We start from the raw sequence: 21,619 nt of genomic DNA, 5'->3' as shown, positions 1-21,619 counted from the left end.
CCCAACTCGGACATTCTGTGTTCCATGTTCTACCTGCTAGGGACTCTTCTAGCCTTAACAGAGGGTTCTGGGGGCCTCAGAAGAGGGAGAGATCACGGCTTCATGGCCAAAGGGCATCATAACCTCTCTCAGATCTGTGTTTAGGGCCTTACAGTGGCCGGGAAGCTTTACTCATTAACTCACTGTAACTCCCTGGACTCTCACAGCAGCCCTGACATCAATAGCCCCTCATTTGTACAGCTGGAGAGCCTCCAGATCAGAGAGTAAGATAAGACTCTTGGCCAGGCCCCAGCATCAAGGCAAGACTCAGAGTCCTGGACTACAAGGCAGGCCTTCCTGACTCCCACCCAGTACAGGACTCCCTTCACCATGCCAGCCAGAGTGAGCCCTCCTTCTTTGCTCAGCTCGCTTCTTGCCCCTGTTTTCCCTCATCTAGGCCCCAGGTGCCAGAGGGCTACTGTAAGCTGAGAGGCTGGGCAGCTTTGAGCAGGGAGCCTGGGCCTCTCTGGGGTACAATGCCCCCCTCAATAGCCTAGAAGGACCAGGCAACTGCCTCGACCTTGGGTGAGATTCATCCAGGGTAGGCACCCATGGTCAGGTAGTCCTGCCTCTCTTCTCTCACTGGTGGGCTGAGCTGTCAATCAGGATTGCTCGTGGAGCAGCTTGTAACAACTCTCACCAGGTAGAAAGTGGAGCAGGCCTGGTGGCTGAACCCCAGACCTCTATTTCAGGTTTTCTTTCCCTAGACTGATGGTGGTTTGGGGGAGAATGGCTCCTCTATCCCATCTGCCCAGAGCAAGTCTATCTACTGCCGTGGTCCCTTCTCTGCCCATCTGGGTCATGCCTTCTTAGAATCTCATGATGTTAGGTTTGGAAGAGCTCTTAGAACACAGAACAGCTAAGCCAGGAGGGCCCTTAGAACACAGGATGTCAGAGCTGGCAGGGCCCTTAGAACCCAGGATGTCAGAGCTGGCAGGGCCCTTAGAACACAGGATGTCAGAGCTGGCAGGGCCCTTAGAACACAGGATTCAGTAGGAAATAGAAAAGAGAATTGGGAAGGAGCCTCAAACTAGAATGTCAGGACCTCAGAGCACGGGCACGGTCCCATGGGACAAAACGGGGAGCCTTGAAGAGAGGTAGCTTTCAATTCAACAGAAGGAAAAAGTCTCTACCAATTAGAGCTGTCCAAAAGGGAAATAGGCTGTCTTGGAAATTCTCAAGAGGAAGCTGTGGAACATTTGTCACAGATATAATAGCAGAGATTCCTACACAAGTGCAGGCTGGGCTCAATGGCCTTTGAGGTACCTTCCATTATCTGAGATTCTGTGACTCTGAGGTTCTTTCAGAAAGGGACCACACAACAGAGAATGTCAGAGCTGGGTGGGACTTAGAATAGAGTACCCCATCATTCTAACTGCACAAAGCTGGCAGGGATGGCTAACGCATTGGATTGCAAAGGAAACAGAAAGATCTTGCTTTGCTAGAACACAGAGCTAACAAAGTTGTGAGATAAAATACAATAGAGATAAATGTCAGGTGTCACATCTAGGTCCAAGTATTGGATTTTACAAGACTGAGATGAGGAAGACAATTGTTAGCCAGCGGTTTGTCTGAAGAAAGATCTCAGGGCCTTGGTGGACCACTATCTGATATGAGCCAACAGGAAGATAGTATCCAAGAACATTCTTGTGATCTTGGGCCACGTTGGGAAAGGCAGAGCTCCCAGGAGGAAGGAGGGGGTGGTCCTGTCATACTATGTGTACCCTTGTCAGGCCCCATCTGGAATACTGAGACAAAGTGTGGCAGAATGGATGGAGTATTGGACTTGGGGAAATTGAAGACACCTCAAATGAAATCATGCAAAACTCCAGATAAATCTCATGGATTCCATTAGCACCACTAAAGAGGACTCCCAAATCTCTGTGTCCGGGTCTGAAATCTCTTCAGCAATTGAGCTCAGGAAACATTTAGGAAGTGGCTCCTGGGGCCAGACACTGTGCTAAGCCCTGGACATACAGAGACAAATATGAGGTGTCCTCCCCTTCACACACCTTCCTTTCTACTGGGGAGATCATGGAAAAACAAATCAATAAACAATACAAAATCATTTCAAAAGTGAAGGAGAGACTGCAGATAAGTAGGGAAGTACAGAGATGCTGAGGCTGTGGGGGTTTTTGTTTGTTTGTTTGGGGGCAATGAGGGTTAAGTGACTGGCCCAGGGTCACACAGCTAGTAAGTGTCAAGTGTTTGAGGCTGGATTTGAACTGAGGTCCTCCTGAATCCAGGGCCAGTGCTTTATCCACTGTGCCACCTAGCTGTCCCTCAGGCTGTGGTTTTTTTGATTTTTGTTTTTTGCAGGGCAATGAGGGTAAAATGACTTGCCCAGGGTCACACAGCTAGTAAGTGTCAAGTGTCTGAGTCTGGATTTGAACTCAGGTCCTACTGAATCCAGGGCCAGTGCTTTATCCACTGTGCCACCTAGCTGCCCCCTCAGGCTGTGTTTTGAAGGGAACTAGGGGTTTTACAAAGTGGAAATGAGAAGGGGGGGTACATGCTAGGAATCTGGGATAACTGTCAAACAACATCAAGGATGAAGATGGGATATCACATGGGGGACACAATTAGTAGCCAGTTTGACTGTAATAGATATTGAACAAAAGGAGGAATATTATGAAATCAGACAAAAAAAGGAGGTGGGATCTACATTTCAGAGGGCTTTCAATACCAGGCTCTGTTTTGTCCCAGAGACAACAGGGAGGCAGTGAAGCTTTGTGAACAGGAGAGTAAGATGAGGAGATTTATATTTTAGAAATATCAATTTGGCAACTGTGTAGATGTAGGCTAGGGAGAGGAGAGACTAGAAGCAGGAAAACTAATGAGAAGGCACTGAGTCATGGCAAGAGGTGATGAAGACCTGAAACAGGGTGGAGGGTGAGAGGAGAAAAAGAGATGGATGCCTGAGCTGTGTGAAGGGAATTGACAAGACTTGGCAAGTAAATGGAAAATGAAGATGAGAAGGAGGTGGCAAACCTTATATGGGTTGGCATTATGGTGGTGACATCAAGAGAAGTAAAAAAGTTTGAAGGATGGATGGGTTTGGGGGGAAAGGATAATAATGAATTCTGTTTGAGAAATGTTGCATTGGATGGGACATACGGTGGACAGTGATGTAGGTAGGACTGGAGTTTGAGAGAGAGAGGCTAGGGCTGAATGCTTGGATGTGGGAATCTGCATGGAAATAATACTCAGGTAAACCCCATGGGAACTGATGAGATCACCAAGGGAGAGAGATGAGGCTCCAGTTAGTGAAATTGAGAAGGATGATGACCCAGCAAAGCAAAGTGAGAATAAGTAGTCACACAGGTAGGAGAACCAAGAAAGGGAGGTATCACAGAAACCAAGGGAAGAAAGAAGGTTTGGCAGGAGGGGGTGGCTGACCATGTCAAAAGCTACAGAGATGCCAAGGAGAATGAGGACTGAGAAAGACCATTGGTTTCAACAGTGAAGAAATGGATGGCGACTTTAAATTTAGAAGTTTGATTCTAGTTGTGGCTTTGGAGATGAGATCACAAGGTATTGGGAAGTGAGTGGCAGGTGAGGAAATTGATATAATTAGGACAGGAGACCCTTTCTGGTTATGGAAGAGAGAACAGATATATTGTACGACAAAAACATGAGTGGACTGCAAAATCAAGTGATTTTTTAAGGCTATGGGGAGACTTGGGCATGTTTATAGATGGCATCAAAGAAACCAGTTAATAAGGAGAGATTGAAGATGAAAAAAGAGAGGAAATGGTCAAGGGAGCAAACTCTTGGAGGATATAGAAGAGAACAGGATTGGGGGCACAAGCAAAGGGGTTAGCCTTAGCAAGAAGGGTTACCTCCTCTTTAAAGGCTGGATCACAGGAGGAGAGAATGAGGAATGATGGTTTTGAGGCACGATATAGATGAGGTGGTGGATGGAGGACTTCTTTTCTCAATGGAGTAGGGGTTGGGGTCCTCTACTGAGAGTTGAGGGGTTTGAGGAGAGAGAAGATCCAGAAGAGCTGCTGTGGAAATTTTGACAGGTAGTTAATCAGGGAAGAATAAAAGCATTGCATGCAATCTTGAAAACTAAGTTGACATCAAAGGACATAAATTTGTAGAGAACCCCATTAGCAGGGCTGGGTGACTTTTTTTAGCAGCACTCACCAACAAGTAGGTAGACGGGAGAAGGCAAATGGGATTGGGAGTGGGGAGGGAGGAATCCAACTCTGGGGTTTGGCAAGGCATAACTGCTGATGGGGCAAGGGGGCAAAGGATTAATGAGTAACTGAAAGCATCTGTTGAGTTGATCACCCATAGGGCCAAGATGAGGAAGGCAGGGAAAAGAGGCCAGAACATGGTGGAGGATTGGGGGTAATGCTGGAGGGAGAGAGGCAGTGGTGATTCGAGAGAGGGCTATTGGCATTCTCCATCATGGAAGAGGAACAATTCTAGGTGATTGTCAGATCGTGGTACAGAGCCCTGTGTACAGCTGGGCTCCAGTTTCCCATCTCCATCTGCCTAGGGGATAGCTCCACCTGAAGGTCCTGCTGGAACCTCAGATCCAGCAAATCCGAGGAAAGCTTATTTAGTCTTTCCTCTAATCTTTCTCCTGGTTTTCCCCTATTGTTGTGAACAGCAGTGCTATCCTACTCTTCCTTGTTCAAAATTTTGCTGCTATCTTTGACTCTCTCTCTCTGACTCTGTCTCTTTTCCTGATCAACAATGTGTTGAAGTGTCTTCCCTCGATGATTATGACGATGACATTTCTATGGCCTTTAACATTTTTTTTAATTATTATTTTTTTTTTCAGGGCAATGAGGGTTAAGTGACTTGCCCAGGGTCAGACAGCTAGCAAGTGTCAAGTGTCTGAGGCCGGATTTGAACTCAGGTTCTTCTGAATCCAGGGTCAGTGCTTTATCCACTGCTAGCTCCACTTAGCTGCCCCCTCCGTTTCTATAGCCTTTTAAGGAGTGCAAGGTACTTTATATCCATTATCTCATTTATGCCTCAAATCAACTTGGCCTGTTTGGTTAAGTACTTCAGACCCTATTTATTACTCTCATTTTTCGGATGGGGAAAGTGAGGCTCAGAGTGACTCCAGTGACACCAGTGAGAGTCCAGAGCTCTTTCCACTTTACCACACTAGCTAGTACAAGTCTTTACTCCTGCCAAATGCCCCCTGTTTGCTGCAAAAGCCTCCTGTCTTGAGGCTGAACTCTGCTCTGTCCCTGGTCCTGATGTTTCAACCCTATTTAGTACATCCTGTTCAAATTCCTTTGCAGGGCACTCCAGGCTTTTCAACAACCTGGTGTCAACAGACCTTTTTTGGTCTTATGATTCCTGCCCATCACAAACCCTATACTCGACTCCATGCATGTTTTGGGTCGACTAGGCTAAATATGCCACTTGATTTCCTATATCTGTGTTTTTGCTTATATACTATTATACTTTTTTTTTTTTGCAGTATTATCTTCTCCCTGCCCCATCCCACCCCAACCTCTCCTCTTGAGATAACTGTGTGTCTAAAAATCGAAAATCGGAAAGGCTTTAAAGTGCCATATATGTGTCAGTAATTGTATTGTTGCTGCTATTATTATCATTGCTGTTCTTATGGTCCAGAGAGATTATCTTGTGCCTATAGGAAATACTCAGTGTAGAAATACCCTCAAGTTAATAAAGACCAATTGCCAGGCCTATACTTTAGCCTCAGAGAATGGCCTGGTCAATTATAGAGAAGTCAATTACACAGCTACTATTTGCTAGAGGCAGGTCTTTCTGACTCCCAACTCTGGCCCCCCATTCATTACACTGGATTGCATCTTATAAGTTGTCATTGATAATAATAATAATAATAATAATATTAATAATAGCTAGCAGTTATAGAAGGCTTTAAATTCTTTACAAATATTATTATCTCAAATAATCTTCATAATAATCGTGGGAGGTAGGTGCTTATCCCTATTTTGCAGATGAGCAAACTGAGACAGGCAGAGGTTGAGTGGTTTGTATAGGGTTTCACAGCTAGTGTCTGAGGCTGCTGCTGCTAAATCCCTATTCATCCTTTAAAGCCCAACTCAAATGCCACCTCTTTCAGGAAGCCTCCCTTGGATGGACATGACATTCACTGAGTATTTTTTTAAACCTCTCCAACACACTTGACATATAATGTCCTGATTTAGAGTCAGTTGTATTTGCAGTTTAACCTTCCACTGAACTGCAGGAACCTCTTTGGATCTCGTCTAGACTTTGTAGCTCTGATCCCTTTGTAAGTCAGTCCAGCCCAGGGCTGTGAATCTCCCTCATCACCGAGACCCCCCCCCCCCAGCCCCAGTCTGTAAAATGAAGGGTTTGGACTACATGGTCTCTAAGGTCTCTCCTAGTTCTGACATTCTGTAATTCATATTGTGGTTAATAAATATGCAAGGAGTGAATCTAGTTTTGTTTTTGGTAAAAATTGTTTCCTCTCCCTCTTCTTCTCTTAGAAATGACTTGTACCACCTTTGGTTTCTCTTTCAACCCAGGGGTCTCCCCACTTTTAACCTTTGATGGATGGGTGGGCTAACAGGTATAGGGCAGATGGAGGAGGCCCCTCATCACCACCCCCACCTCCCTCTCCTGGGTTGGCTGGGCAGCCCAGTGGTTGTGAGGGATGCCCAAGCAAAGGAGGTTCCTGAGATCCCTGAATAGGGGGGGTTTCTCTTCCATTTGGACTCTCTCTGGGGCTATCCCTTTCTCCTTTTCTCTCTCCTTGTTCTAAAAATAGCCCTGATGCTCTTCAGAGCCCTCCCCACAGCACTGGGCCAGCGTGGAAGAGCTGCAGTTATTGGATAAGATTCTCCCCCTCCATCTTGCCTATGCAGCACCCCTCTTCTCTCCCCACAGGTGGGTTCCCTCCATCATGTTTCTTACCTCCCTCCCAGCCCCTGCTCCCACTTCTCGATCATCCTCCCTCTCCCACACTCCCACCTGGGGAGGTGAAGACAAAACAGAAGAAGAGAGGAGATTTGGGAGGATTTAGTCTGTGCAAGAAAGATAGAAGTCAGAAGAGAGAATGGGGGACATTTGTGGGAGCACCAAAAGTGTATTTGAATGTGGGTGTATGAGAGAACAAGGGTGGATATGAGAGACAACAGAGGAGTGTGTGTTAGAGAGAGAACCTGGGGAAGTGTGAGAGAATGTGGGGATGTCCAAGAGAGAAAGGTATGAGTGTGTAAAATAAAGAGAGAAAATGGGGGTGTGAGAGAGTAAGAATGTGAGGTAAGAGAGAACATGGAGGTATGTAAGAAGTGTGTGTGAGAATGAATATGAGTGTGTGAAAGAGAGAACAGAAACATGTATGAGTACAGAGGGGGTATGTGTAAGAGAGAGAACATAGGGGTTGGGGTGTGTGTGTGTGACAGAGAGAGAGATGTGTGAAAGTACAAGAGTGTGTATAAGAGAGAGAACAAGGGTTTGTAAGAAAAAAAGGCATGCATGTGTGATATGTTGTATGTATGTGTGTGAGTGAGAGAGTAATGGTGTGTGTAAATGAGAAAAAATAGGGATATGTGTATGGGAGAGCATGAGGGTATGTGAGAGAACCCAACAGTGTGTGAGAGAGAACAATGGATATGTGATAGGATGAGGTGGGCTGTAAGAGAGGAAACACAGGAAGATGTCATAGATGAGAGAGAGAAAAAAAAAGAGAGAAGAGATAGAAAGAGAGACAGAGACAAGAGAGAGGGAAGGGACAAAGAAAGACACAGGGAAGCGGGGCAGAGAGAAAGAGAACATGGGATATGAGAGATCCATTCATGATCTCTCACATATACTTTTGTGTTCTCTCTCACATTCTTGTTCTCACATCTATATTCTCTTACACACCTGTGTTCTTTGTCTCATACACATCTTTCTCTCTCCCTCCCCACTCTTCTTTTTTTCTCTCTCCCCACTCTCCTCCTTGTCCCATATCTCTGTCTCTTTCTCTCTTCCTGTGTCTTTCTCCCTCTTTCCCCCTCCTGTCTCTCTCATTTTTCTCTCTCCCTCTCTCATCTGTCTTTCTTCCCTTATTCCTCTCTCTTTCATCTCTGTTTCTATCTCTCAACTTTCACATACCCTTGTTGTGAGAAAGAATGTGTGTGTTACAGAGAAAAGAGAGAGGGGGGAGAGAGGGAGAGAGAGGGAGAGAGAGGGAGAGAGAGGGAGAGAGAGAGAGAGAGAGAGAGAGAGAGAGAGAGAGAGAGAGAGAGAGAGAGAGAGAGAGAGAGGAGAGAGATATGAGGGAGGTAGAGAAAGAGAAAACAGGGAGGGGAGGGAAACGGGGAGAGAGAGGCAGCAAAATAAGAGAACAAAGGCAATATGAGAAAGAAGGTTGGCATCTATGTGAAAGAATATGGAGGTGTGTGAGTGACAGAACACAGAGATGTGTGTGTGTGTGAGAGAGAGAGTATATGAGGCAGAATTCAGTGATGTGTGGAGAGAGAGAGAGAGAGAGGGAAAGAATGGGTGTATGAGCGAGAACACAAGTGGGCGTGTGTGTCAAAGAAACAACAAGGGTGTTTAAGGAGAGAATATGATAGTGAGAGAAAGAATATAAAAGGTATGTTAGAAAGATAATGGGGGATGAGAAAAAGAAACACAATTGTGCGTAAGAGAGAACGAGGCTGTGTGATGTTGGATATGAGATGGAGATCAGAGGGTGTAAGAGAGGACAATGGTGTGTGTGTGTGTGTGTGTGTGTGAGAGAGAGAGAGAGAGAGAGAGAGAGAGAGAGAGAGAGAGAGAGAGAGAGAAAGAGAGAGAGAACACACATGGGGGTGTTAGAAGATGCTAATGTAAGAGAACACAGGCATGGGGGAAACAGCACAAGGACACCAAAGGAGAACATGAGGGTCAAGAGGAAAGGAAAATGAAGAGCTGTGTGTAAGATGCCACACGTGTGTATCTGAGTGGGTGCTGAGGACAGCACACACATGAACAAAGCAGCCAGAGGGAGTGAGAAAGGCTGAGTTGTGTGAGTTCGGTGCTGGCCAGGAAACAGAGTAGGGAATGATGGCAGGCACTCAGTGTGTCACGATGCATGTGTGTATATGTTCAAGCACGTGTGAGTAGGTGTGTGTGTGTGTGTGTGTGTGTGTAAGATTCAGGAAAGAACGTGTGGTGAGAAGCTGATAGAGGGGGTGTGTGTCTGTGTGTGATGAAGAACAGGAGAAAGCTTGAAGGGCTCTTAGGAACCAGCAGGTTCATTCACCTACTCAGTTCTGCAACCCTTAGCCAACAGGCTAAGGGAGTGAAGACACTTGTTCAAGGTCACAGAGACAGCAGAAGGATCCAGGTCTGCAGACTCCCAGCCCAGGGACCTGCCCTTCCTCCCACTCCCTTCCTCCCTCCATCCTCCATTCATCCTCCCTCCCATCCCCACCCCATCCCCCTTTCTCTTGCAAGCTGGCTGTTGCCTTGGCCAGCTACCAGCTTGGGGAGGGGCCTTTCTCCAGGAGTGCCGGTATCTTCCACATCCTGGTTGATTGTGGTTCTATCTTCCCCCCCTTTCCTCATCCCCTCTCCCCAAAATCCCCTTGTCTTCCCCCCTCCAAATAGCCCTCCCCTATCACAGAACCACAGACTCTCAGACTTTCGCCTGGAACAGACTCTGTTTTATAACCTACCTGCTCAGTGGTCATCCAGCCTTTGCTTGGAGATATCTAGTGACAGAGAACCCACCAGCTCTGCATGCAGCCCATTCCACTTTGGAACAAGTGTTAACAAGTTTTCCCTTAGATCAAGCCTAACTCTGCGGCTTTGCAACTGACCCCCATCCTTCTCGCTCAGTCCTCTGGGGCCAAGCACAAGTCTAAAGAATGCCCCACAAACACTTGTCGGCAGCTGTCATGTCCTTTTCTCCAAGATGCAATGGATCCTTCTACTGCACGAATTCAAGGCTCTCGGGCATCCCGACTGAGCTCCTCTGGCCGATCTGTGCTTTATCCTTGTCTAATCATTTGCTACAATTCGGCTCCTGTAACTTCAAATATTCCAAATGGGGTCTGACCAAGGAAGAGGGCAGCGAAACTACCCATCTCCTGGGTCCTGGACACTATTCCTCCACAAAGGCACCTGGAAGTCCATTAAGACTCCGAATTTCCAGATGAATTGTTGGGCTGGCTAAGGCCCTCCTATCTTGTAGTTCTGAAGTTGATTCTTTGAACCCAAAGGGAAGACTTTACATTTGGTCCAGGCCCGCCTATGGTTTCATTTTCCTAGATTGGTCTGTCCTGTCCTGCTCCAGCTGAGCTCGAGAACTGTGTATTAAGTGTGGGTCTACTATGTGCACGCTGCCCATGCTGATCCTTTTGGGATGGTCTACAGTTCCTATTTTTCACTATTAACAATCCCCCGGGAGCTCCTCTCCCAGGGTCCAGATAACATGCTCGGTGGGGGGTCGGGCTTCCGTATTTCTCTTGACGTGTCAAGGTTACCAGAGGAGAACGTGGGGTATCCTTGGCTCTTACCGAATGGGAACAGCCCATTTTAGCGCATGCATTTCTTTGATGACTTCCTTTTCACGATTTCCCCGGGTGTTTCCTCCTGTTAAGTATTACAGTCCATTCATGCCGCCCCTCCGGGGTTCCGTTGCCATTTGGGGAGATGGGGGGAGTTAGCTTCAATTTCAATTATTGGCGCCCATAAGAGTATGTGGAATGTATAGCAATGTTTTTTAAAATGGGCTTTGATTTCGGGGCGAAGCTCGGGGTTCTCCAGTCTGTCTCCGACCAGCAGACCACCTCCTGCCCTCCAGCTACTTGGCTGTCGAAACAGTACAGATCCTGGGGATGTCCACTGGAGACTTCCCTCCAAATGTACCTCAACGGTCCTAACTTTAGTCTCCTGTCCCCATTGCCCCTACCCCCATCCCCGCCTCTCCTGCAGCCGTTGGGGGTGGGGTGGGGAGATCCCTTCCCCTCGATCCCCGTAGTATCTTCTGAGGAGCTCTCCGCCCCTCCCCCCACACCTGTGGGTCCGCGCACGCAGGAGGGGAAGCCCCGGCTCGTGAGCCCTGGGTCCTCGCGCAAGCGCCGAGCGCGCCTGGCTTCCCCCGAACAGGCGAGCAGCCGCCCCCGCAGCCTGTCAGCCGAGGCTCCCGGTCGTCATGGCAACGGGCAGCCCCGCCGGGATGTACCGCGGTGGGGAAGTTGGGGGGGAGGGGAATCTCAAAAGAGCGAGAGCCCCCCGCCCCTCCCCCACCGCTTCTCCAGTTCCCTCGGTCTTCTCCTTTCAGCAAATCAATAATTCATCCCTGCTCCGGTTTAAGCCAGTTCCCCCAGCAGCCCCCTCGAGACAGACTGCAGAGAGGGTATGGGGGTGGGAGGGGGATTCCCCGGCCTGGGGGCGGCGCATGCGCGTAGGCCCGGGGATTCCGCGCGGAGGATGCCGCAGTGCGGGGGGTGGGGTGGGGTGGGTGGAAGGAACTCCTCGTGCTGGTGCTACTGCCGCGGAGGCCCCCCTCACGTTTGCAAGGGCCCTTCTAAAGTCTCTTCCCTCGCCAGACTTCCCCCGACGCACGTGTACAGCCATGAATCTCCGTGTCTCCCCCTCCTTCAATGCTGGGCCCCCGTGGAGCATCCCCGTGTCTCCTCCTGATTCATTCCTGGGCTTCTCCCTGATTCTTGGGCCACCCGCCTGCGTCCTCTCCTTCATCCCTCCAGCCTCGTGTCTCCCTCTCGCCCATCTTCCCCGTGTCCTCCTCCTTTTCTCTCCTGCATCCTTGTGCTTTCTCATGAGGTCTCCTCTCCCTCCCTACTACGGTCCCAGCTACCCCTTTCCCATTCTCGTGTATCCCCCCTCCGCCATGTCTCCCCTTCCTTTGTCCCTGCATCTCCCCCTCCTCTCGTCTCCCCTCTCCCCGTTGGCCCTTGGAGCCCCGCAGTCCCCGCCACGTCACCGCAGTCCCTCCCTCCCCCTCCCCGCCAGGCCCTGCACGAAGGGAAGCCCCGGCTCGTGAGCTGAACGCCTCGCGCAGGCGCCCTGCGAGTCTGGCTTTCCCCGGCTTCAGCCGCCCCCGCTTGCCGGCCGAGGCGCCCCATCGTCATGGCAACGGGCAGGCCTGCAGAGACTAAAGGGGGTTGCCTAGCCTTTCCTTAAGCTCTCTTCGCAGCACCCCCACCCCACCCGCGGGGATCAATAATTCATTGTTGCTCCGGTTTGAGCCGGTTCCCCCAACCGCCTTTGCCGACAGACTGCAGAGAGGGGGTGTGTGTGGGGATTCCCTCGTCCTGGGTGGCGCATGCGCACCAGCCGGGGATTCCGCTCGAGGATGCCGCAGTGCGCGGGGAGGGGGCGGGGCGCCTCGTGCTGCTGCCACGGCCACGAACTTTGCTCGTATCCCAGGACTCTCCCAAAGACATTCCCGTGCTCCCACCCCCAAAATGCTGTAACGGTTGGAGGCCTTGACTCCAATGAATATTTCATTTTATCCTCAAAACTTCCCGGGGAGGGGGCATTTAGGTGGCGCAGTGGATAAAGCACCGGCTCTGGATTCAGGAAGACCCGAGTTCAAATCCGAACTGACACTGGATATTTACTAGTTGTGTGACCCTGGGCAAGTCACTTAACCCTCATTGCCCCGCCAAAAACAAAAACAAAACTGCCTGGTGAGGTAGGTGCTATTATTATCCCTATTTTCCAGATTAGGAAATGGAGGCAGAGCTAGAGTGATTTGCCCAGAGTCACATCAGTGTTTGAGGCAGTAGTTGAAGTCAGATCTTCTAGGTTATGGGTCCAGAACTCTACTGCACCACCCAGTGAGTAGCCATTCGTTGGGTGCCTACCAAGGCACTTGGGAATACAAAGGCAGCAAGGGAAGTATCTGCCCATAAAGGGGAAGAACAGATTCAGAGAATGAAAGGGAACCACATTTACATAGCACCTATTAAGTGCTTTTTTTTGGCGGGGCAATGGGGGTTAAGTGACTTGCCCAGGGTCACACAGCTAGTGTCAAGTGTCTGAGGTCATATTTGAACTCAGGTCCTCCTGAATCCAGGGCTGCCCCCTTTAAGTGCTTTTTACAAATATTTGATCCTCATAGAGATTCTGATGTAGGTGCTATTATTATCTCCATTTTACAGGTGAGGAAGCTGAGGCAAACAGGCCAAGCAGTGCCCACGGGCATAGCTGATACATGTCTGAGGCCACATTTGAGCTCAGGGCCTCCTGACACTAGACCCATCACTACATGTCCTGGATCACCAGCTAGCTGCCCCTGGAAAGGCCTTTTGTCCAGTGTTACAGAGGGCTTTCTGGCTCTCCTCCAGACACGAGGTCATCCCCACCTGAGCCCCCTCCCCTCTCACCCACTTAGTCCATAGGCTGTGTCTGTGTTGCTCTCCCCATGGGAGGGGAATTGCTGTGTCTGAAATCTGATGCTCGAACCGGGGTTCTTGCAGAAACAGACACCTGCCCTTTCCAGGCAGGCACTCAGGTCAAAGTGGGGATATAGATAACCAGACACCTACACAAGGTCGACAGACAAAGGTGTGGGACCCAGTTCTGTTTATTTAATGAATGGACTGCACACTGAGCACCTACTGTGTGCAGGGACCTGTTCTGGGCTACATCAAGGGGAACTGGGAAGGATGGGTGCCCATCCACTGTGAGTCCTTGGGGAAGCTCAGAAGTTGGGGGGGGGGGAGAAAGACAGGGGCACAGAGAATAACTACAATAGGGAAGAGAAGGGTATCAAAATCCCAAGGGGCCCAGACAGGAGGATGCAGATAGAGTTTACTTCTTCCTGGGGAGTAGGGTCATTAGAGAACTTCCTAGGTGTTTGCCTTGCAGAATGGATAGGATTTCAGCACAGAAGGGACAAGAAGCATTCTGGGTGCGGAGAATAGTTTCCTACTCAAACCAAAAGCCTTTTTTAAAAAATCCCTCAGAGCTGCCCCTATCGACCCTCTGGTCCCTCTCTCAATTTGGGGAGCAGGTTTGCTCCAAATTCCCCAGTTCTTTCAGGATTAACCTCCCATTCTCCAAACAGCCTAGGTCTTTCCCAGGGTGGTCCACACTCACTAAGCAGAGGAGGCTTCAGCCTTGTCCTTTAGTGGTGTTTGTCTGCAGGTTAAAACGCCCACTACAAACTTTTTTTGTGTGTGTGAGGCAATTGGGGTTACACAGGGTCACACAACTAGTATTAAGTGTCTGAAGCTGGATTTGAACTCGGGTTCTCCTGACTCCAGGGCCGGCGCTCTATCCACTGCGCCACCTAGCTGCCCCAGCCCACTACAAACTTTGTTCCATCTGATGAGCTGGAGGGGAGGAGATGGAGCCTGCAGGCTCTGCAGGGTGCTCACCCTGTCTTTGCCTACTCCCTCAGTTCCTTGTCAGTGCTGGAGGTGACCTCGCAAGAATGCCCTGAAAAACTCGAGGGTCCCAAAGTGCAAATGCTTTTAGAGGCAGCAGACACAGCCTTCTATAGCCCCCAACAACCGCCCCCCCCCCAAGGCCTCAGTGGGAGCAGTGAGGTCCTGGCACTAGCCTGACCCAAAACAGAACAGGACAACTCTAGGACCAGGACCGTGAGCCTTGGGTTGTGGGGGGAAGGTGGGAGGTGAAGGTGCTTCACTGAGGGGCAGGGGATCTTCTACCTCTAGGATTCCAGTGTCTGGCTACTGACATTGGAGCGGGAGTTAAGCAAAGTTAAGTTAAAATTGCTCGTTATGAAAAAAAAAAAATTTAAATTGCCCACAACCCCCACTGGGAATAAGTGAGCCCCACACTGAAGGCAGTTACCCAGCTCCTTGGAGGCCAGCCTCACCTGTTACTGAACCTGTTCAGGAGGAATTGGGCATATGAGTAAAATTGGCAGGAACCCTGTGGAAAGCGGATGACCAGAGTGAAGGGGATATCAAGCGTGCTGGTAACTGGTCCATCCAACTGGTTTGGAGGGGCCTCACAGAGGAGGGAGCAGGTGACCAACCTACAGAGCTGTGGAATCACTACTCAGTTCTTATCTGAGCAATTACAAGCAACAGGGGAAAAGGAAGGCCAGTTATATATGTCTAAGTCTCTCTTGACTCCTTCAGCATGAAATTCAAAGGTCATCGGGAAGAGGGAGAACTCAGATCTTGACCCCAGTTCAAGCAGAGGCCCTGATCACCTGGGACAGGCTCAGCTTCCCAGTTTAAGAAGAGAGAAAGAGAGCCCCTGCCCTGCCCAAGGCAGCAAGGTCTAAGAAATGGATGTTGAGCTTTGAGGTCCTGCAGATGAAAGCTAAAGCTACCCCCGGATGAGAAATAGAGACAGAGACAGAGTGAGAGAAGAATAAAGAGAAGAAAAGTGGCCACAAAGCCATGCAGAGTCAGGGAAGCTGGGATGGGCACCCTTGTGCCCTAAAGCCAGAGAAGGGCAGGGCCTTGTTCCCAGGGAGGCAGCAGAAAGGCCAAACAGCAGGAATCTTGGACGGGTGGTGACTCCTCTTTTAATCAGTAGTGCTGAGAACAGGGGAGGGAAACTGGCTTAAAAAAAATTCCACTGGTTCTATCTGGGACTGTTCTTCCCCATCCCCCCAAACCCTGAATTTGAGGGCCTGAGATCCAGTGGTCCAGACTAGGATGGGTCCCCTCGCTTCCCCTGCCTGTCTCCATTCCCTGAGTCCTATTTCTGGGCATTGTAGGCCATGGTCCGCTGGTTCATGGGGTTGTCAGGGGACTTCATCCACTCTTTCTTCAAGAGCTGTTTCAGCTGTGATAGACGCATGTTGGGGTTCTCCTTCTTCAGTCTCGGCAGGTGCAGCTCCTCAAAGGCAGTAAAAGCAGCTTTCATGCGGCGCTCGGGGTGCCGGTCAGAGTCGTCATTAACACTGGAAGGGAGATTGGCAGGGGCAGGAGGTGAGGGCCAAGACCAGGAGGGGGGGGGCATAGGTGCTCCACCCCCCCCCCCCCAGGCACCAGCCAGGCAGGCATCTCTCCAGGGAAGAACCGAAGGGGAAAGATCTCTGCCATCAGCCCTTGGGAGTAAGAAGGGAACTGCTATCCCGCCCGCCTGGGACAGACTGCTTCCCACCTCCCCCCCTGCCCCCAGGAAGCCAACTGGGCACCTGAGCACAGCTATGGCATCTTCGATGGTTCTGGCTTCCACACTCCCCTCCTCAGGTATCCGGCGGTTGACATTCTCCTCCAAGGGTACTTCGAGGTGACTTTTTGGCTTGTCTACTGTCAGAAAGAAAGGATGGAGGGGGCAGTTTGAAAGAGGAAGATTATGGACAAGGGTGTCACAGGACTAGTTAGGCCGGCAGTTCTGAGTGAGTCTGGAAACTGCTCTGAGAAGCACGGGCGGCCTCCAGGAGGGCCCCAAGCAGGATGGAAGGTCCTTGAGGGCAGTTCCCAGCATAGAACCTGGCACATAACATACTTAATGAACCCTTTTGCTGAGTTGAGAAAAGCTGCTAAGTCGTGTCTGTCTCCAAGAGGTGGCTATTGGAGAGGCTAAGTGCACTTAATCTTCCAGGCTCTCTGCCTGCATTGACCGCCCTTCCCTCTGGGGCCCCTGGCTGAGCCAGGCTCCTCGATGAAGGCAGCCTCTCCACCCCCCAACTCTGGGCAGAGCTGTGTCCTGCTGCAAGTCACCCAGCAGCCTATGCTCCAGGCCAGTCTCAGAGCTGGAGATCTGGGCTATCTAGTGGCCAGGAGGGGAGGAAAGGTACCCACATGGCCCACATTAGGTATGCTGAGGCCCATCAGGGGCCTGCCCCCCCCCCCCCCGGCTCTGCTGCGGCCCAGTCTCTGGAGGGCTGGTGTTGCGGCCACAGACCCTGTGCCTCAGCAGAGCCCTTGACGCAGACCTCCAGTCTCTCCTTGAGGCTAGGGAGCGCTCCTCAGGGGAGCAAGCAAGGGTCAGTGGAAAGAGCAACGAATTTAGACTCCAAAGAACTGGGTTCAAATCAGACCCTACAACCTCACAGCCATGTGGCTTGATTTCTTCTTCTCTAAAGTGAAAGAGCCACACTGGATGATCTCTGGAGTGTCCGCATCCCCTAGCCCATGCCCACCTTCGGCCTGCCCTTTGGGACCCTCCATCTCCTCACTCCAGGCATCTGCGCTGGAATGCCCCCGTGCCCGGAATGCTCTCCCTCCTGGCATCCTTCATGTCGGAGCTTCTACAGGAAACTTTTCTGCTCCCCCTCATGACCAGACCAGCACCTTCCTTCTGGGGATCCTGTCTCTAGCCTGTCTGTACACAGCTGCTTACAAGTTGTCTCCCCCACCAGACCATGAGTTTCAGGAATCCTTCTCTGTACCCCCAGCATTTAGTTCAGTGCCTGGTCCCTAGCAGGTACTTGAAAATGTTTGCTGACCAAAGGATTTACACCCATTAGAGGGCAGTGGGCCCCCAACCGAATCAGGGGTTGGAGGAAGAGGGAGAGGGCTCCTTCTCCCCTCTCTCCCTGGGGCGGCAGGCCCCTCTGGCAGCACAGTTTTCGGCCCAGGAGCCTACCTGTGTCCTCATTCTCTTTATGTGGCTGTTCTCGGCGGAGCGTCTCCTCGATCTGGGCCCGGGTCACTTTGCCGGGGGTCAGGGGCTTGGGTGACTTCCCCTTCAGTTTGGAGTCTTCTTCTTCGAGCAGCCTCTGCAATTCTTTCTTGCGTTCCAGCTGCTCCAGCCGACGCTTCTCCTTCTCTTCCTGTGGGCAGAGAAGATAGGCCCTGGTCAATCCCAGGGTACTCTGGGTCTACCAGACTATGCATATGCAGAATCCTGGGCTCAGGCCTATGGGGCAAGACCTTTCTTTTAAAAAGGACACTGAGCAGCCAAGAATGTCCAGAGGGAGATGGGGAGTCAACCCAAGGATGGGCATGTGTGGTCTAGAGAGGACTGAGATGAATGATGCCCCCAGCCACTGAAGAGGTGTCAGGGGGAAGCAGGGTGAGGCCCGTTCCGTCCTTGTTGGCAGAACTAGGACTAATGGCCGAAGCAAACTGAGCTTCAGTGGAAATAAAAACCTTCTAACAATTCAGACTAGAATGTCACCTTAAGAGAAGCCAGGTTCCTTCTTCTCTGTGATACTGGCAACAGCAGAATGCCAGGCCACTGGAAATGACCAAGGGATGGGACGGTTTCAGAGAAACCTACTCAGGCTTTTATCCACCAATACAGAGGGAAGCGGGAACAAAATCAGAACAACTTCTACCACAACACGACCACATGGTCAAGACAGACAACTGCGAATGATGTAAGAACTATGGTCGAGGCCAAGACCAACCACAACTCTGGAGGACCCATGATGCTGCCCGCCCCGACAGAGAGGCGGCAGCCTCAGGACGCGGATGGAGACACAGTTCTTGGGCATGACTGATGCAGATGCTTGCTTGACTCGACTCTGCAAAAGGTTCTGGTTTACTTTTTTTTCAGTGTGTATGTGTGTGTGTTGGGGGGTGGGGGTGGGAGGCCCAGGGAGGAATGTGAGAGGAAAGTGATCTTTTGTTAAAGTACGTTTTCAAAAAGAGGTAATGGGGGCAGCTAGGTGGCGCAGTGGATAGAGCACTGGCCCTGGAGTCAGGAGGACCTGAGTTCAAATCTGACCTCAGACACATAACACCTACTAGCTGTGTGACCCTGGGCAAGTCACTTAATCCCAATTGCCTCACACACAAAAAAAGAAAAAAAAAAGGTAATGGGTTTCACTGTAGGTATTCAAGCAATGGAGGCAGGAACAGGTTGGAGATCAATCAACCGATAAGGATACATTAAGTGACTGTTATGTACCAAGGTCTGTGTTAGGCATAGGGGATACTTGTATAAAGAATGAAACAACCCCTACTCATCATCCCAAGGAAATTATATTCTAATGGGGGAAAAAATAAATACACAGAAATATAGGAAATGACAAAATATAAACACAGGGAAGCTAGGTCTACTGGAAAAGGAATTAGGGTTAGGGAGGGCAGGGATATTAGCAGGTAGGGAAGCTCAGGAAAGGTAGGTCATAGAAGACATTCTTCATCACCTTCATGGCTGGGATGGGTGGCCTGAGTTAGCCAGCAGCTCTGAAATTCTGAGACTTTGAGAGGGCCCTGGGCTGGGGCCAGGACAGCCAAGCTAGTAAGTGAGCAATATCAGGAGAAGGGGCAGCAAGTCTAGTATTCCCCTCTCCCCATGTGAGGTCATATGAGGAACTGTCAAGAGAATGGTATGAGAAACTGGAGAAAAGAAAAAAAGACTGTCAGTGACTTGAGGCTATTTGAGGGGTGAGGCCTTATTCCTTTCGGTATCACAAAAGCTTGTACATTGCAAACATCCTAGAACCCATCCTAGTCTGTTGAATGAATGACTATGAATGAGAAATAGAAATGTTTGGCCTAGGGTCCCCCCACTCCACTCTATCCCAGTAGAAGAGGCTTGCTTTAATTGGACCTGGGGCTGGGGGCTCTTCCAGGACCCATATGAAGAAGTTATGGAGAAAAGTTTCAAGTCAATTTAAGAAAGAAAATTCTACTAGCTCTGTGATCCTGGGCAAGTCACCCTCATTGCCCCCCCCCCTTCAAAAAAACCCTCTAACCCACAGATTTTTTAATTTACTTATTCAGTACCAAGAGAGGGCTAATCTGAAAGACCCTATCTTGCATGATGTAGGCAGGACCTCCCTAGTCACTGAACCATCACTTCCGACCTGACTGTTCTCCTGAACTTCATCACTATCTCCAGAAACTCGGCATCTTGCTAGATTACAACTCGTACCTCCACAAGCCCTTACCTCTGACTGTGAGGGAGGACACCATGGACAGCTCCTCCACGACTCCCCACTGGCAGCCAGTAGCAGGTCTTCTATCATGGGTCTGGGACTGGTATGCTTCCTCCTTCCTCTCACCCTTCTCTTCACCTTCTTTCTACGTGTTGCCTTCCACTACTAGGTTGAGAGAGCCTTGTAGGGAGGAACCCTTTTGCCTCTCTTGTATGCCCAGCACCTAGCCCATTGCCTATCATATAGCAGGTGCTTAATAAATGCTTATGACTGAGACCACTTAGTAAGCACCTCCTCTTTACACATACTCAGAGATACTAAGTCATGACCCTTGTCCTAAAGATATTCCCTCTTGTAAGGGAGCAAATAACACATAAATGATTAGATTACAAACCACAACACAGTAAAGGGCAGAATGGGAAGGATAAAGTGATAAGGAAGGCTTAGGGGGTCAGTGCCAGCAATGGCAGAGTTGGGAAAGCAAGGACTTACCAACAATGGGCTTAAGGCCTAGATGGGAATTTGCGGAGCCAGACCTTTCCCTCATTTTATAGACAAGGAAGCTGAGGCCCCAAGTGGTTAGGCAATTCCTCCAAGGTCCTAGAAACAGAAAGTGGTGAAGCTGGCACTTGAGACCTGGGCCATGGGGCTGCACATCCACTGCTTTCCACTTTGCTGAGCTTTTCGTTTGTTTGTTTTTGGGGGGGAGCAGGGAAAAGGTAGAAAGTAGTTTATTCTGGTTAAAATATAATGATGATAGCTAGCATTTTACTAGTGCTTTCACTTTTGTAAAACACTTGCAAATGTCTCATTTTCTTTGCAACACTGGAAGGCAGATGCTATTATCTGCATTTTACAGATAAAGTTAAGTGACATGCTCAAGGTCACATAGCTAGGAAGTATCGAAGAATGGATTTGAACTCCGGTCTTCCAGACTCCACTGTGCCCCTCAGGTGTCTTATAGCTAGGTTTGCATAGCCCAGCTTTAAAGTGAGCAAATATGATCTAACTTGAGTTTCCCAGCAGTCCTGGAGGGTAGGTGCCATTATCATCCCCATTTTACAATGAGAAAACTGAGACAGATAGGGTTTTAAGTAATTTGCCCAAAGTCACCCAGCTGTTAAGTGTCTGAAGTGAGATCTGAACCCAGGTCTTCCTGACTCCAGTCACCTAGCTATATAGAATGGGAGCTGTGGGAAACAGGTTTTGGAAATGAAGCTGGGGTTGAATCATGAAGGGACCCCATGCTAGTCTGAGGAAACACACTCTTTTGCCAAGGACCATGGGGTTAAGCAAAGGAGAGATGTGATGAGGGATGACTGGAAGCAGGCCAGTGAGGTGGCCATCCTAAGCATATGGTCTTCCGTGTGCATACTGACAATAGGAAAGAGGGATCCTGGGCCTGGAAGCAGAGCTGGGGCAGCCTCAGAGGGAGGATCTGGACCCAGGGGCTCTGAATCAGACCAATGGCTTCTCTCCCCTCTGGGCTCCCCTGCTCGACTCTAGTCAGGTTCACTCCCAGGTCTGTGACAGAAGCTGTGAGAGAAAATGCTGCATCGAACTTCCAAAGCCAAGACTCTGGGACTGGCCCTATGCCCGCGAGCCCGTGGCACCGCTCACAGAGATGGGGGAGAGCGCGGAGTCTTTGCGGCCACCCTCGGCTCCTCTCCGAGAGTTGGCCAGTTTGCAGGATGACCTCAGAGTAGTTAAAAACAATCCAAACACCAACAGGATGCCGAGGCTTCCATTTCTTCCTGGGTCATGTTAGGCACTGGGAATGTTAGGCCCGGATTGTCTGCCTGCTGTCAGATGCTTGGGAGACAGCTTGGAAGGGACAGGAGAGTCCACCTGGAAGGCAGTGATCTCAACTCATTTTTCTCAGAG

General features: G+C 50.0%; 2 protein-coding genes across 5 annotated transcripts in view; both read right to left on the bottom strand.

Annotated features, from left to right (window-relative positions):
- KCNN1 (potassium calcium-activated channel subfamily N member 1) overlaps positions 1-10,903 on the bottom strand; it is a 36,335-nt gene extending 25,432 nt beyond the window's left edge. For both annotated transcript variants that reach the window (XM_043977550.1, XM_043977551.1), the window contains exon 1: positions 9,672-10,903. In XM_043977550.1, coding sequence (XP_043833485.1) covers positions 9,672-9,686 — 15 coding nt within the window. In that variant the 5' untranslated portion in view covers positions 9,687-10,903. The remainder of the gene's footprint in view (positions 1-9,671) is intronic.
- A 2,631-nt stretch (positions 10,904-13,534) lies between these two features.
- CCDC124 (coiled-coil domain containing 124) overlaps positions 13,535-21,619 on the bottom strand; it is a 45,385-nt gene continuing 37,300 nt past the window's right edge. For 2 of the 3 annotated variants that reach the window (XM_043972358.1, XM_043972368.1), the window contains 3 exons: positions 17,491-17,677; positions 16,094-16,208; positions 13,535-15,856 (listed from right to left, as the gene is read on the bottom strand). In XM_043972358.1, coding sequence (XP_043828293.1) covers positions 15,652-15,856; positions 16,094-16,208; positions 17,491-17,677 — 507 coding nt within the window. In that variant the 3' untranslated portion in view covers positions 13,535-15,651. The remainder of the gene's footprint in view (positions 15,857-16,093; positions 16,209-17,490; positions 17,678-21,619) is intronic. The other variant, XM_043972364.1, reaches the window with a different exon arrangement.

The sequence above is a fragment of the Dromiciops gliroides genome, chromosome 1, assembly GCF_019393635.1.
Source record: "Dromiciops gliroides isolate mDroGli1 chromosome 1, mDroGli1.pri, whole genome shotgun sequence".
Lineage (NCBI taxonomy): Eukaryota > Metazoa > Chordata > Mammalia > Microbiotheria > Microbiotheriidae > Dromiciops > Dromiciops gliroides.
Note: the sequence above shows the minus strand (reverse complement) of the source record. Positions and strands in the feature narration are given on the sequence as shown.